At 36.4% G+C, this 13,855-nt stretch overlaps 1 protein-coding gene across 2 annotated transcripts in view; it reads left to right on the top strand.

Annotated features, from left to right (window-relative positions):
- Positions 1-13,855, top strand: part of RAB6A (RAB6A, member RAS oncogene family) — a 94,052-nt gene that overhangs the window by 52,676 nt on the left and 27,521 nt on the right. Inside the window, exons 3-5 of one of the 2 annotated variants that reach the window (XM_020989595.2) lie at positions 8,796-8,849; positions 10,409-10,514; positions 12,598-12,709. In XM_020989595.2, the coding sequence (XP_020845254.1) occupies positions 8,796-8,849; positions 10,409-10,514; positions 12,598-12,709 (272 nt within the window). Of the gene's footprint in view, positions 1-8,795; positions 8,850-10,236; positions 10,343-10,408; positions 10,515-12,597; positions 12,710-13,855 lie in introns of both variants that reach the window. The other variant, XM_020989596.2, reaches the window with a different exon arrangement.

The raw sequence follows: 13,855 nt of genomic DNA, 5'->3' as shown, positions 1-13,855 counted from the left end.
TTTCAAACCCAGCTCTTGAAGGATCTTCCTGGAATTGTCTTTCAGTAAAACCAAAAGTTTTACTGAGTTTCTCCTCCTCTCCCATTTCTTTTATACTCTTGGTTATAAGAGGTGGCTTATTGATTAGGGGAAGGGAGGTTGAAACAAAACATAGCAATAAAATTTTTAAAAATAAATGTTTTAACTCCGAGGTACCACATCATACCTGTCAGATTGGCTAACATGACAAAACAGGAAAATTTTAAATGCTGGAGGAGATGTGGGAAAATTGGAACACTAATGAATTGTTGGTAGAGTTGTGAATTGATCCGACCATTCTAGAGGGCAATTTGGAACTTTGTCCAAAGAGCTATAAAATTGTGCATACCCTTTGACCCAGCAAGGCCACTTCTAGGTCTGTATATGTAGAGCCTATATCAAATTGCATGCCATCTTGGGGTGGGGGAAGGGAAGAGATGGGGAGACAATTTGGAACTCAAAATCTTATGGAAGTGAACGTTGAAAGCTAAAAATAAATATTTTGTGTGTGTGTGTGTGTGTGTGTGTGTGTGTGATGTTATAGATATGGATCTAGAAGCACTGGTTTGGGATGTTGCCTCTGACTCTAAATAGGGGGTGTGTGTGTGTGTGTGTGTGTAAAAATTCAATGAAGAATCCTTTTAGCACTGGGGAATTCAGTGTGATTTTATTTCTGAAAATAGGTCAACTACTTAGGGGTGATTATTTTGCCATTAGATTTCCTTTGACTATTATACATATTAGTTCATAACTTATTATTTATTTATTTAGCATATTGAAGAATAGGATGCTTTGATTCTATTGTCAGTATTTGAATTTTTTCTTTCAGTAGGCCCTCTAATGTTAACTTATGCCTGCTTTGTGTGTAGCTATGTGTATATATGTAGTGTAAACATACATAGATATATGTGTGTGTATATATACACATATGTACATGTTATACGCCATTAGAATGTAAACCCTTTGAAGTCAAGGACTATTTGTCTTTTATCTTTAGATTCCTTGACACTTAGTAAAATGCCTCGCATATAGTAGATACCTCTAATAAGTGATTGAAAGACTAATGACATAATTAACCTCCCTTTTCTATCACTTAACCATTGTTAGATGTGAGCAGTACTGTCTTTTTCACTTTTAATAAAGTCCTCCTATTATCCATTTCGAGACAACTGTGTGGCTAGTGCTCTACCTAGAATTAGCAAGACTCATCTTCCTGAGTTCAAATCTGGCCTCAGACAAGTGTCTGAGCTGTGTGAACGTGGGCAAGTCACTTAATGCTGTTTGCTTCAGTTTACTCTTCTGTAAAATGAAGGAAATGGCCAGAAGGAAATGGCCAGTCATGCCAGTATCTTTGCAAGAAGACCTCAAATGGGTTCACAATGACTGAAAATGACTGAACAGCACTGTCCATTTCAGTAAATATGTGCTCAGCTTTAAGACAAATTAAAAAAAAACAGTGTAAAATAATGTTTTCTGATGTTGTTCGTCCTTCTTGTTGAAGAGGACCAGTGACATCACAATTTGAATTTAAGTGAGGCAGAGCTGTGCAAAGTTGGCCTCACTCTTTCCTCCAGTCATCTAAGTCCAGTGGCAAGGACAAAAGTCAAGATGTAGTGGGTAACCTTGGCCTTTCTAAATTAAGGTCTTTCCCAGGTCTCATATTGTCTGAGGCAACAGACAATTCAATGACTAAGAAATAGGTAAGAATAGGTAAGGATTGAGACAAAAGATGGCCTAATTTATCATCACAAAAATATTAGTCTGGGAGGGGGAGACCCTCTGAGTTTCTGGGCTGAATAGAAAGTCATTGCTATTTACAGTCATTCTAAGTTATTAAAAAAACCTAAACAATGAGCCACTGAGGGTTGGGCTGGGGGGCAATTAGTTTCATTCTATGAGAACCAGATTGATTTGGGTTTAAAGGCTAGTCAGCTAGTTCCATTTAAAACACAATGGGCTTTTTAAAAGCCTGTTTTTTCAGAGCTATATTTCAAGAAATCAGAAATGAAAACTGCATGGGACAAAAAATAAATTGTCCCAGCTTTTTTTTGGGGGGGGAGGGGGAGGATAACACATAAATGAATGAGAAAGAAATAAAATTTTGAAATGAAGATATCTAGCCCCCAGGCCTCAAAATATCTCACAGAATATAAGTGACCAAAAATTGTTTTCGTGTGGACTGACCACCCACATGTAAGGATATGACGCCTAAAGTGGAGAGAGGGGAGGAGGGGGAGGAGAAGGAGGAGGAGGGGGAAGATTAAGAAGAATAGGAGAAAGAGGAGGAGTGAGATGACTTATGGGGAGAGGAAGGAGGAGAAGGGTGGGTGGAGGAAGAAGAAGAAAAATAGCAGTATTCCCAATTTCTGCTCTTAATGGTCAAGTTGGGTCAAGCATGGTACTACTACTGGTCAAGGAGCTACTACTACTCTCTAAGTGCCAAATGCAGTAGTCCACATTGACAGTCATCCAACAGTCTCAATTAGTTTTCAGCAGAGGTAATTGCTGGATAACCTGATAAAGGCAGTTAATATAAAATTTTTTCTGAAAATCCTGGTTTACTCCTCACAAATACAGCATCCATGAGAGGAGTAAGTATAAACATAGACCACAGTAGTCATGAGGCACACATGTAAGAAACATGTGTGACAAAGGTTTAACTTGTAGTGCCTGCTCTGGAAATCCTCTCTGGGTAGAGAGAGACCCATGCAGAACCATTTGTTGTTTGTTCATTCTCTTCTGATCTAAAATGCCTTGGTCAGGCTGGGGAAAGAAGGCCAGCATACCTCACAACTTTTAATCATAGTGTTTTACATTTTTATTTATCTCACAAATGAGTACCATCTTTGTTGTGCTGTAGGAATTTGGAGAAGGCACAGTCATTGTGAATAGAGCATTTAGAAAAGAAGTAAGACTTTGTTCATGAAATGTTAATTAAGCACCTAGCATTTGTAAAAGTCTATTCATTGTTGAGGTGGTTGCAAAGTTTAGGTAAGACATACTTCTTTCTTGTGCTTGTGGAGCTTGTTGTCTAGAGGGAAGAGGATGGCAAAAGCATGAGTGACTAAGAATAACACATCGCAGCACACAGTAAGTAGTACATCGGAGTGTACAGAGCAGTGATATGTGGATTTGAAGGGGGAAGGTTGATACTGAGTGCTGTGTCAGAAAGGGCTTCATCAGGTTGTGTTGCCTTGTTGCCAAAGATGTTGAATGCCAGGCAAGGATTTTAAACAAGGAGTTTGTTTACACAAGAGGTAATAGAGAGCCATTGATGATTTTCCACAAGGAAGTGATATGTCCAGATTTATGTGTAAAAAAGATGGCTCTTCAATTTGGAACTATGCCCTAAGGGCTATAAAAATGGGCATACCCTTTGACCCAGCAATAGCTTTTCTAGGGCTATATCTCAAAGAAATCATAAAAATGGGAAAAGGACCCACATGTACAAAATTAATTATAGCAGCTCTTTCTGTGGTGGCTTTGGAAATTGAAAGGATGCCCATCAATTGGAGAATGGCTGAACAAGTTGTGGTATGTGAATATCTGGAATACTATTGTGCTATAAGAAATGATGAGCAGGCGGACTTCAGAAAAACCTGAAAGATTTGAGTGAACTGATGCTGAGTGAAGTGAGCAGAACCAGGAGAACATTGTACACAGTAATAACCACTAGCTTTGATAGACTTAGCCCTTCTCAGCAATGCAAGGATCTAAGACATCTTCAAAAGCCTCGTGATGGAAAATGCTATCCACATCAAGAGAAAGAGTCTGAATGCAGATGGAAGTATACTATTTGCTTTCTTTTCCTTCTGTTTTGTTTTGTTTCTTCTTTCTTGTGGTTCTTCCCATTGGTTCTTATTCTTCCTTACAACATCACTAATGTGAAAATATGTTTAATAGGAATATGTGTGTGTGTGTGTATACATACACATACACACACACACACACACACACACACACACACAAAACCTATATCAGATTGCATGCCATCTTGAGGAGGGAGATGGAGAGAGTGGGAGCATATGGAAGTGATTGTTGAAAACTAAAAATAATTTTAAAAAATTTAATAAATGGCTCTTGGCATTTGAGTGAAGCAGGATTGGAGGGGGTTGATTGTAGGAAGTGAAGGTAGAATTTTACTAAGAGATAGTTCAAGATAGAAACTAAAAAATGGCTACGATCTGGATTCTTTGGGTGGGTGGCAGTGTGCCTTTGGCATTGTTCAGGGGATGGATAGCATGAATCAAGTTAGGGAGGCAGGTGTAAGGATGACATGATCATGATTGGCCTGTTTCAGAATGTTTGTTTTGTGCTGGGTTGTAGGGGAGATTCAAAGATTCATAAGACCCTCTCTTCCATTTCTACTGAATTGTGGAAAATAAGATTGGATATAGAGGATGTGATCATGTTATTTAAAATCACTATCCTTTGTTTATTCATCACTTTCATTTCCAAATATATTCTCTCCTACCCAAAGACCATCCCCTTTCATAAAGAACAACAAAAACACGGAAGTATTAAGCACTTAATATTTTCTAGGCACTTTACTAGTCAGTAAGCATATAATGAATAAAACAATCCCTAAACACAAGGAGCTTACATTATAACCAGAGAACCAACAATAATATGTATGTGTATATGGAATAACTATAAACAGAATAAACACAAAGAAATACAAAATAGTAAAATCCAAGGTAGCTTAAGAAGGGAGGGTACTAGCAGTTTGGAGGCTTCACAGTGGTGCTTGAGCTGCATTTTGAAGGAGGGGAGGGCTTCTTTGAGACCATTGTAAGGTTTGAGACCATTGTAAGGAGGGAATACATTCTAGGCATGTAGGAGGGCTAATAGAAAGGCATGCACCGGACTGGATACTTTGAAGAAAAGAGAGCAGAAGAGCTTATAGCTTATTCCACTAGAATTGATTGAGGAAGAGAATGACATCTTCACTGAAAGGTTTGTTTGGCAGGAGTTTTTAGGATAGATTGGAATAGGGAGCAATTTGAGGCAGGGAAACCAATTAGGAATTTATTGTCATAATCTGATAGAGAGATGATGAAGGCTTTGAACTAAGGTGGTAGGTGTGTGAGCAAAGAGAAGGGATTGGATGCAAGAGATATTTGTGGAGGCAGAAAAAGTATTATTTGGGCACTGATTGAAACGTGGATTAAAGGAGGGTGAGTACTTGAGGATAAAGTGGAATGTGAGGTGGTTAGTTGGAATAGGAAGTAAAGAAGACAGGCAGACATTTACTTAGCACCTACTATGTGTCAGGCATTCTTCCAAGCACTTCACAAATATTTTCTTTTATCCTCAAAACAATCTTGGGAGGTTGGTGCAGTTGTTATTCTCATTTTACTTTTGAGGAAACAGGCAGAAATTGTGACTTCCTCAAGGTCACATGCTAGTAAGTAGTGTCTAAGGCAGTATTTGACTCAGGTCTTCCTGACTCCAGACCCAGGACTCCATACACTGAGCCACCCATCTAGTCATTCATTACATTAATTTCCTACCTACACTTTTGCGTAGTCTACCATTCCTGGAAAGTACTCCTTCATCTCTAATAAAATTGCTTAGCTTTCTTGAAGGCTAAGTTCAAGTGCTATTTCCTAGTCTGATACTCTCAGTTGCTAGTGTCCTCCCAGAAGAAATTACTTTGTGTCTACTATATATTATAGTATATATTTAATTTTGTGTGTATATGCTATTTTCTTCCTGTCTTGAAGGCAGAAGTCTGCTTTTTTTTTTCTCTTATCTCCAGCATCTGGCAGGTCCCTCACACATAGTAGGTGCTTAGTTAATGTTTATTAAACTAGTGAACACATTAGCTTACTCTTAGCTTTCTTAGATATCTTGATTTATGGTGTTCATCTTCCTTTGAATATCCTTTACATTTCTGCTTGTCAAAATCCTATGACCATCTTTTATGACTCAGATCAAGTAATGCCTACCTGGCTTTCTGTCACTCTGAGTCCTTTCTGCTTCTTATGTAATATTTTGTTTACAGTTATTTATGATAGCTTATCAAGTCTGCCTGATATTTTAGTTATTCTTATACATTTAACTCTTCTTTATCTTCTTTCCCCTTACTCCCAAATTTTAAGTTTCTTAAGCATAAATTTTGTATTACTCATCTTTGTATCACTCACTTATCTCTTCTATTGCCTGCTAAGTACTAGGCAATTAATATTAGAGTAGATCATATGTCTTACAAATTCTGGTACACTGGGAAGAAACTTGAATCCTAATCCTGGTTCTGTTTTGTGTGAACAGGAGCGAGGAAAATCTGTAAAAATGAGTATGTTGAATTAGATGGTCTCTAGGAGAAAGTCCTGCTCTAACTTAAAATAATTCTTTTGATTTTTTTCCTTTTGAGCTGGGATTTTTCATGTTTTTAGTTATTCTTTTAAAAAAGTATTTATTTCAATGTATTGATCTTTTTTAACCATTACCATAATCTCTGCAGTGACCTTCTTCTGCAAAATCAAAAAATATAGTCAGATATAAACAGATATAAGACAAAACAAATATAACAATAAGACAAAAAAAATGAAGAAAAATCAGCACAACTGATTAATACATTGAAAAAGTCTGAAAATAGCTTATAGTGTACAATACTTGTGGACCTCTCAAGAACCTCTGCAAAGGGTGAGAATGTCATCTTATATCCCTTCTTCCAAGTCATGCTTGTTCTTTATAATTTTTCAACATTCAGGGGTGTGTGTGTGTGTGTGTGTGTGTGTGTGTGTGTGTGTGTGTGTGTGTGTGTGTTGGTTCTTTCTGTTTACACTGTTGTGGTTACTATATATATTGTTTTCTTGGCTTTGCTTACTTCCCTCTGCATCAATTCATGTAGATGAATTGTATCTGTATTTATCACATTCCTTATTTCTTTTAGCACAGTACTACTATACCATTGCATTCATGTGCCACAGTTTGTACAACTTTTTTTCCAATTCTTTGCTATCACAAAAATATTTTTGTGTATTTCAGGACTTTCTTATCTCTGGGTCAGAGTATTTGGACATTTTAGTGACTTTATTTGCGTAATTCCAGATTGCTTTTCATAATGATTTTCCCAGTTCACAGCCCTATAAACAATGCACTGAATAGAGTATCTTCCCATAACTCCTCCCCACACTGACTATTCCCATCTTTTGCCTTTTTTTTTTTTGGTTGCTGATTTTCAAGGTGTGAGGGCGAAACCTCAGGGTTATTTTGATTTCATTTCTCTTATTAGTAATTTAGGGCATTCTTTCATGGTTTTTAATAGTTTTCAGTTCCCCTTTTGAGAACTGTTTATATCCTTCCTCCACTTTATTACTAATGACTTTTGGTCTGAGATATGTGTGTATACATATGCTAATTGTTTGCATCTTTTGGATTCTAGAGAATTTTGATACAAAGATTTTTCTTCTGCTTAGCTGATTTCCTTATTCTAAATGTATTAATTTTTGTCTGTGCAAAAGCTTCGCAGTTTCATATAATCAGATTTGTAATTGCTTCTGTCTCTTGTTTGGTTAAGAATACATCTGCTTATAGCTGTGAAAGGTATATCATCTGCTTTTCTTCTCATTTTTCTGTTGTACGACCTTTAACACTAAGGTCATGTATTCATTTAGTATGTATACATGTAGAATATGGTATAAGGTGTTGGTCTAAATGTAATTTCTGCCAGCCTACTTTGCAGTTTTCCCATCAGTTTTTTTTAAATCATCAGATAAGTTCTTTTGCATGTAATTTTTTCTCTGGTTTATTGATCAGTGGGTTATTGATTTGTATTATTTCTGATTTTTCCCATGTCCAGTCTCTTCTTTGGATCTACCTCTCAGTTTTTTAACCAGTACCAGATGGTTTTGTTGACTGCTGCTTTATAACATAGTTTGAGGTCTGGAAGTGCTGTTCCCCCTTTATCCATCCTTTTTTTCATAATTTCCCTTGAGAGTCTGGATCTTTAGTTTTTCCAAATGAATGTTGATATTTTATCAAGTTCTACTTTTATCAGAAGTGTCCATTAATTTTAATAGTATTGCCATTTTTATAATGTTGGCATGGCCCATCCATGCGCACTATTTATCCAGGTATTTGTTTTTCTTTATTTCTTCCAGGATCTCTTTGTAATTGAATCTATACGAAGCTTTTGTGTGCTTTGATAGATTGATTCCCAGATGTATTTTGTAATTATTTGGAGTGGAATTTCCTTTTCTATTATTGCCTCTTAGATTTTGTAATTATTGTATAGTAATGTAGTTGATCTTTTTTTTTGAGTTTATTTGGTAGCATATAATTTTGCTTGAACTTATTGTCTTAGAATCTTTGCTGATTCCCTAGGATTTTCCAAGTAAACCATGTTATCAAAAAAATAAGGGTAGTTTTAACTTCTCTTTACTTGTCTTTTATACTTTTAATTTCTTTCACTCATCATCTTATTATTGATAGCATTTTTAGAACTATATCAAATAATAGTGGAGAGAGTAGACATCTTTGTTTTACTCCCATATTTATTGGGAAAGAGTCTAGTGTGTTCCCATTGTATATGATGCTTACTTTTGGTTTTATATACATGCTTTTTAAGATATTAAAAGAAAGGTTCCTCCATGCTTACACAATTTTTAGCATAAATGAGGGTTGTACATGCTTTATCAAAGGCTTTTTTCCCGTTGAGACAATCATGTGGTTATTATATCTTACACATTCCAGTTTTCAATCTAAACCGTGGGATAATTGCTTTTGTTTGGCTAATGTTAAAAGTCATCTTTTTGTATTTTGTTTTATAGGCAACAATTGGCATTGACTTTTTATCAAAAACAATGTATTTGGAAGATCGAACAGTAAGTAGAATTTGTGTCATTTTCTTCAGTATTCTGTATTAGAAAATGAAGATCAAGGATTTGATCAGTATTTAGAACCAAAAGGAGTAAGAACTTACTGGAATTTTCCTAGAAATTTAACAATTTATACAGTCATTTGCTATCATACAGATATTGGTGTCTAACCCACTCTCCACTCTAGTGATTCACTTAGAACATAATGAGGATTCACACAAGCCTTTTGCCTTGAACCCCAGAGGAGCAAGAGAAATTGAAAGAACTACAAGCTTGGAAAAGACTTAAAAGGATATTTTATCCCTTCTTTCCTAGGTATAGGCATTGAGGGATATTTGGGTTGGAAGAGAAATCAGTCTGTGACCTGATAAAATAACTTTGCTAGATAATACTTTGTTGCAAGATGGTTAAAAGGAAAAAGGAAAGTTTTATTTTGTCAGGCGCTTCCTTCTCATTTCTAAATGCTTATTCACTGTAAGTATAACGTATACACTTGTAGGGACCTTTCAGAGATAGATGCTTGTTGCATTGAAAATGAAGACAACAGCCAGAACTTTAAAAAAAAAAGGAGAAAAAGAAAAAAAAAATCTAGTATCTTTACCAGAGAAGCATCACCATGTTGATAGCCCTGTTTTTAAAAAAATTGTCATCAGCTTGGGCTAGAGAGACAGCGTTATGAATGTTGTTTTGTATTTTAACCCAGATCTTGTGAGTTTTTTAATTTGGAGAATTTTTAGAAGTAAATTTCTAACATAAAGAGAACTTTGTACTTTCTGTTATTCTCTTCCCTTTCCCCTTTTCCCTCTCCCATTTGAATATGAGAAAGTAGAACTACCTGGCTTATTTACAGTTGAGTAAAAAAAATATCTCTTTCTGGTTGAGTTAAGCAGTAGCAGGGAAAACATTAATAATTATCCCAGTGGTCTTTTCCCCCGGCCCTGGGTAACAGTGACACATCTGAGCTGGTGGCAGCCCAGCCAACTGTAAGTCCTTCCTTCTCTTATCTGTGCAACCTGTTCACTGCTACCTCCATTTTTATCCTATATTATCATGAATTGTACACCAGCAAGTGAGTCCACCATTCGTTATCTAGAAGGGTCAACAGTTTGGAATCTCAGAAGGTGGAAGGGGGAGGGCTAGGGAAAGAAAGCTGTTATGTCTCTTCTCCTGGAACCATTTCCACCAGGTTCCAACAGAACAAGTAGCATGAGTGCCTTTGGTGCTTCCTTATGGGAAGGGGAAAATGAGCACTTTGTTCCTGTATCCACCCTTCACTCTTTTAACTCCTGCATGAGTTTTTTTCCCACCTCCTTTTAAAACATTATTACTTTTTTTTTTAATTTTTGGTATTAGTTTGCCTTTTTTTTTTTATTTATTTTCTCCCATCCCACAGATCAGGCTGCAGCTGTGGGATACTGCGGGTCAGGAACGTTTCCGTAGCCTCATTCCCAGTTACATCCGTGATTCCGCTGCAGCCGTAGTAGTTTACGATATCACAAGTAGGTATTTTGCACTGGGTTGACTTTTCTTATTTTTCTTGCTTGTTTGACTGATTTTGTTGTCAGGTACGGTTGCAATTATGGGACACAGCAGGTCAAGAACGGTTCAGGAGCTTGATCCCTAGCTACATTCGTGACTCCACTGTGGCAGTTGTTGTTTATGATATCACAAGTGAGTGGGGGGAATTCTGCACTTCTAATCCTCTCTCAGCCTCTAGCTTAGCTGCATGCTCTGTCATCATGTGCTCATTTTTCGTACTAGCATGTAAAACATTTTCTTTACCATAGAAAAATTTAGAACAGGCCATATCAGAAACTTGTACTCTGGTGATATTTATATACATGCTCGTACTTACACTGTTCTTGCTCTTCCTCTTACCTAATCATGGCTGTCTACCACCCTGAGGCCTAGCCATGACTTTGGTTGGAGGAATGCCTCCCTTTCTTCTAACTGGCTCTAAAATTTATTTAAAAATAAATTATGAATTTAAGCATCTCACCTAATTTTCTAGCTTTCCGAGGCTTGGTTTAGGACTCTTTGGGAGTTTCTGCTGCTTGACTTTTCTCCACCTTCGCCTCACCACCAGTTTATAAGGGGCAGTAGGGGTAGAGAGTGAGGAGGTGGAGAAACTGCAACACTGCATTTTTCTGTTACTCATTTTCATTTGATGGAAGCTAGGTTCCATGACTAAAACTTATTTATTTTTTTTTGCTAACAAATTACTCTGTCATTTCTCACTAAGAATATGTAAAATTTAGAAATTAGTGGTCTCTTCTACTGCTTCTTGCAAAGACCGTATTTTGAATTACTTAGCATTTTCTGTGGGGAGTTGGTTCCTAAAGAAGAGGTTACTGAAATTCTCCACGTAACAATGTGTGAAATGGGTTAAAGAATTCAGCTTTCTAGAGTGTGTTCAGGTTTACAAAGCCCCATCCAAATGGCTGTCCCAATTTTACAGATGAAGGAAATGAGAGAAGTTAAGTGACTTTGCCTTACACAGCAAATGAACATCAGAGCCAGGATTCAAATTCAGGTCAGATGAGTCTAAATCAAGTAAGCCAAGCTATCTAAACACGATTTGATAAAGAGAGAGAAGGTCCAGAATACTCTTTGCCTTCATATAATAGAGAATAGAGAGAGCTTAGCATTAATGGATAGAGAATCTAGAAGATCAGGGTTTAAGCCTCATCTTCATTGGTGGAGTGAGTTTGCTTCTTCTCCCTTCACCAAGAAAATTCCAAATCTAGACCAGAAAATTGAGAAGGCAGTGTCCAGGTTATTTTGATTTTTTTTTTGATAGCAATTTATTACATTATGAGCCTGAGTGATTTGTTGTTGTTACCTGTTGACTCAGTTGAGGTATGCGAAGAAGTATCAATTAGATTTATCTGCCTGTAAGATAGTAACAGTTTAAATAAGACTGTAATTCATATTCTTTTGCTACATGCAAGCTTCTCTCTTGCGACTTTATACTACTCTTCCAAAAAATGTATGTCCATTACTGTGCATTGACACGTTTTGCAGCTTAAAAGTTTTTGTGCTTACTTTAACTAAAATAAGTGGAACCAGGGTGGGAATAAGGGGATTTTCCTAGAAAAATGACTGCAAATTTGAGTTTAGTACCTGTTTTTCTTGTCCAAAAAGCATTTTGAAATGCTGTAATGGAGAGGTTCTTACCAGTGGTAGAACTGCATTTTATTGCAGGTGCTTTTGGCATACCAAACCATTAAACTCCTCCATAGTTAAAGTGATCACAGACTGATTAAGCAATGCAAACAGTGACATTTAAAAGCTCTAATTTTCTTCATTTTCATTTATTTATTTATTTATTTTTACCAGTTCTCTGGACTTGTTGGGACTTAATGGCTGACATATTTTTTGACATGCTTTACTTTGTGAAATAAATGTAAGTGGTGGAAAAGCAGGGAGGCAATATAAAACCATGTTATCTGCCACATCTGTCACTACTTGCAAATACATACCTGCACATACATACATACATAATTTTAAAAATTAATCCGTTATGCTTATTTTATAAATCTCCGAATGCAAAAATTTCTTCCAACATACAAACCATCTTTTCTGTATAGTTAAACTACTGACAGCTGTCATCAGATAAAATGGAGTTATGTTGCAGGCACATTAAAAGGGTGGGTCTTAATGTGCCAGCTCCTGCCAGGGTGGTATGGTTTTCTGTCACCTGGGGAGGTATCTACAGTTAACACTTATCTTTTTGTCCGCCCTCCTACACCAGATGTAAACTCATTCCAGCAAACCACAAAATGGATTGATGATGTCAGAACAGAAAGGGGAAGTGATGTCATCATTATGCTAGTGGGAAATAAAACAGATCTTGCTGACAAGAGGTATGGAGTAACTTTCTTCTAGGGCATTTGATTTCTACATTGAGCAACCTGCCCTTACTCTCCTGTCAACCAATTTAAGACCTGTTTTAAATTTTATTTTGAAACTTGGGTGCATTTATGATTTCATCCATTTTGGATACACCACCGCAGGATTGGTAAAGTTGCTAACTGGCCAGTGTTTTCTGGGTCAGCATTTATGACAGAAGTAGCTTGTTTTTTATACATATATAGTGTTATGGCCAGTGGGTTTTTGGATTTGTTTTTGATTTTGGTAACCCTAATTGGTGCAGAACACATTCCATCTCTGTCTTTTTATATTGTGTGATTTACATCTATGTCTTTCTACAAATTTATCATAAAGGGCCAGCTGTCAGGTATTCCTCATTTCTGGTTTTCTTCTCATTATATGACCTACCCAACTACTTTTCCAGTCATACATGTATTTTGATTGTCTCGTTTTCCCTTATATTTTATTTATTCATTCATTCATTCATTTTTTTATTTTGTGAGGCAGTTGGGTTTAAGTGACTTGTCCAGGGTCCCACAGCTAGTGAGTTATCATGTGTCTGAGGTCAAATTTGAACTCAGGTCCTCCTGACTCCAGGGCCAGTGGTCTATCCACTGTGCCACCTAGCCGTCCCAATTTCTAAAAATTTATATAGCATAAAAAAGATAAGTCATTAAAATGAAGTGAGTTCTGATTTATTTAAACTCACCTACAATAGATTGGATGTGAGAAAGTTCATAGAAGAAACTGATAAATAATCTTGTACTTCTGGAGGTTTGTAAGCGAAGCAGTATTTTGCACGTAAAACTTATGCAGAAATGCTGTAAAAATGAATTGTGTCTTAAAATTATTTGTCTGTACAGATTAAAACCCCACCATTTTTTTCTTGACAGTATTCAACTAACCATATTTTAATGAGATATTTTGTTTAGTAATTTTTGTGTCCCTTAGTTATTTACTTTTGAATTGATCTGAAAGGCGGCTTCATTTTGATACTATAGTGAAATGAGTAAAATGGTCTTCAGGATACAGAATGTACATGTTTTAGCATTAATTACTTTGAAGCCCCTTAATTTGAATGAATGATTGTTTTCAGTGAAAATTTTAATGGGCCTGTTATGTTTTGGCCTTAAAGAATA

The sequence above is a fragment of the Phascolarctos cinereus genome, unplaced genomic scaffold (genome assembly GCF_003287225.1).
Source record: "Phascolarctos cinereus isolate Bilbo 61053 unplaced genomic scaffold, phaCin_HiC Scaffold_726;HRSCAF=1367, whole genome shotgun sequence".
NCBI classification, from domain to species: Eukaryota; Metazoa; Chordata; class Mammalia; order Diprotodontia; family Phascolarctidae; genus Phascolarctos; species Phascolarctos cinereus.
This window is presented reverse-complemented; position numbering and strand designations above follow the sequence as displayed.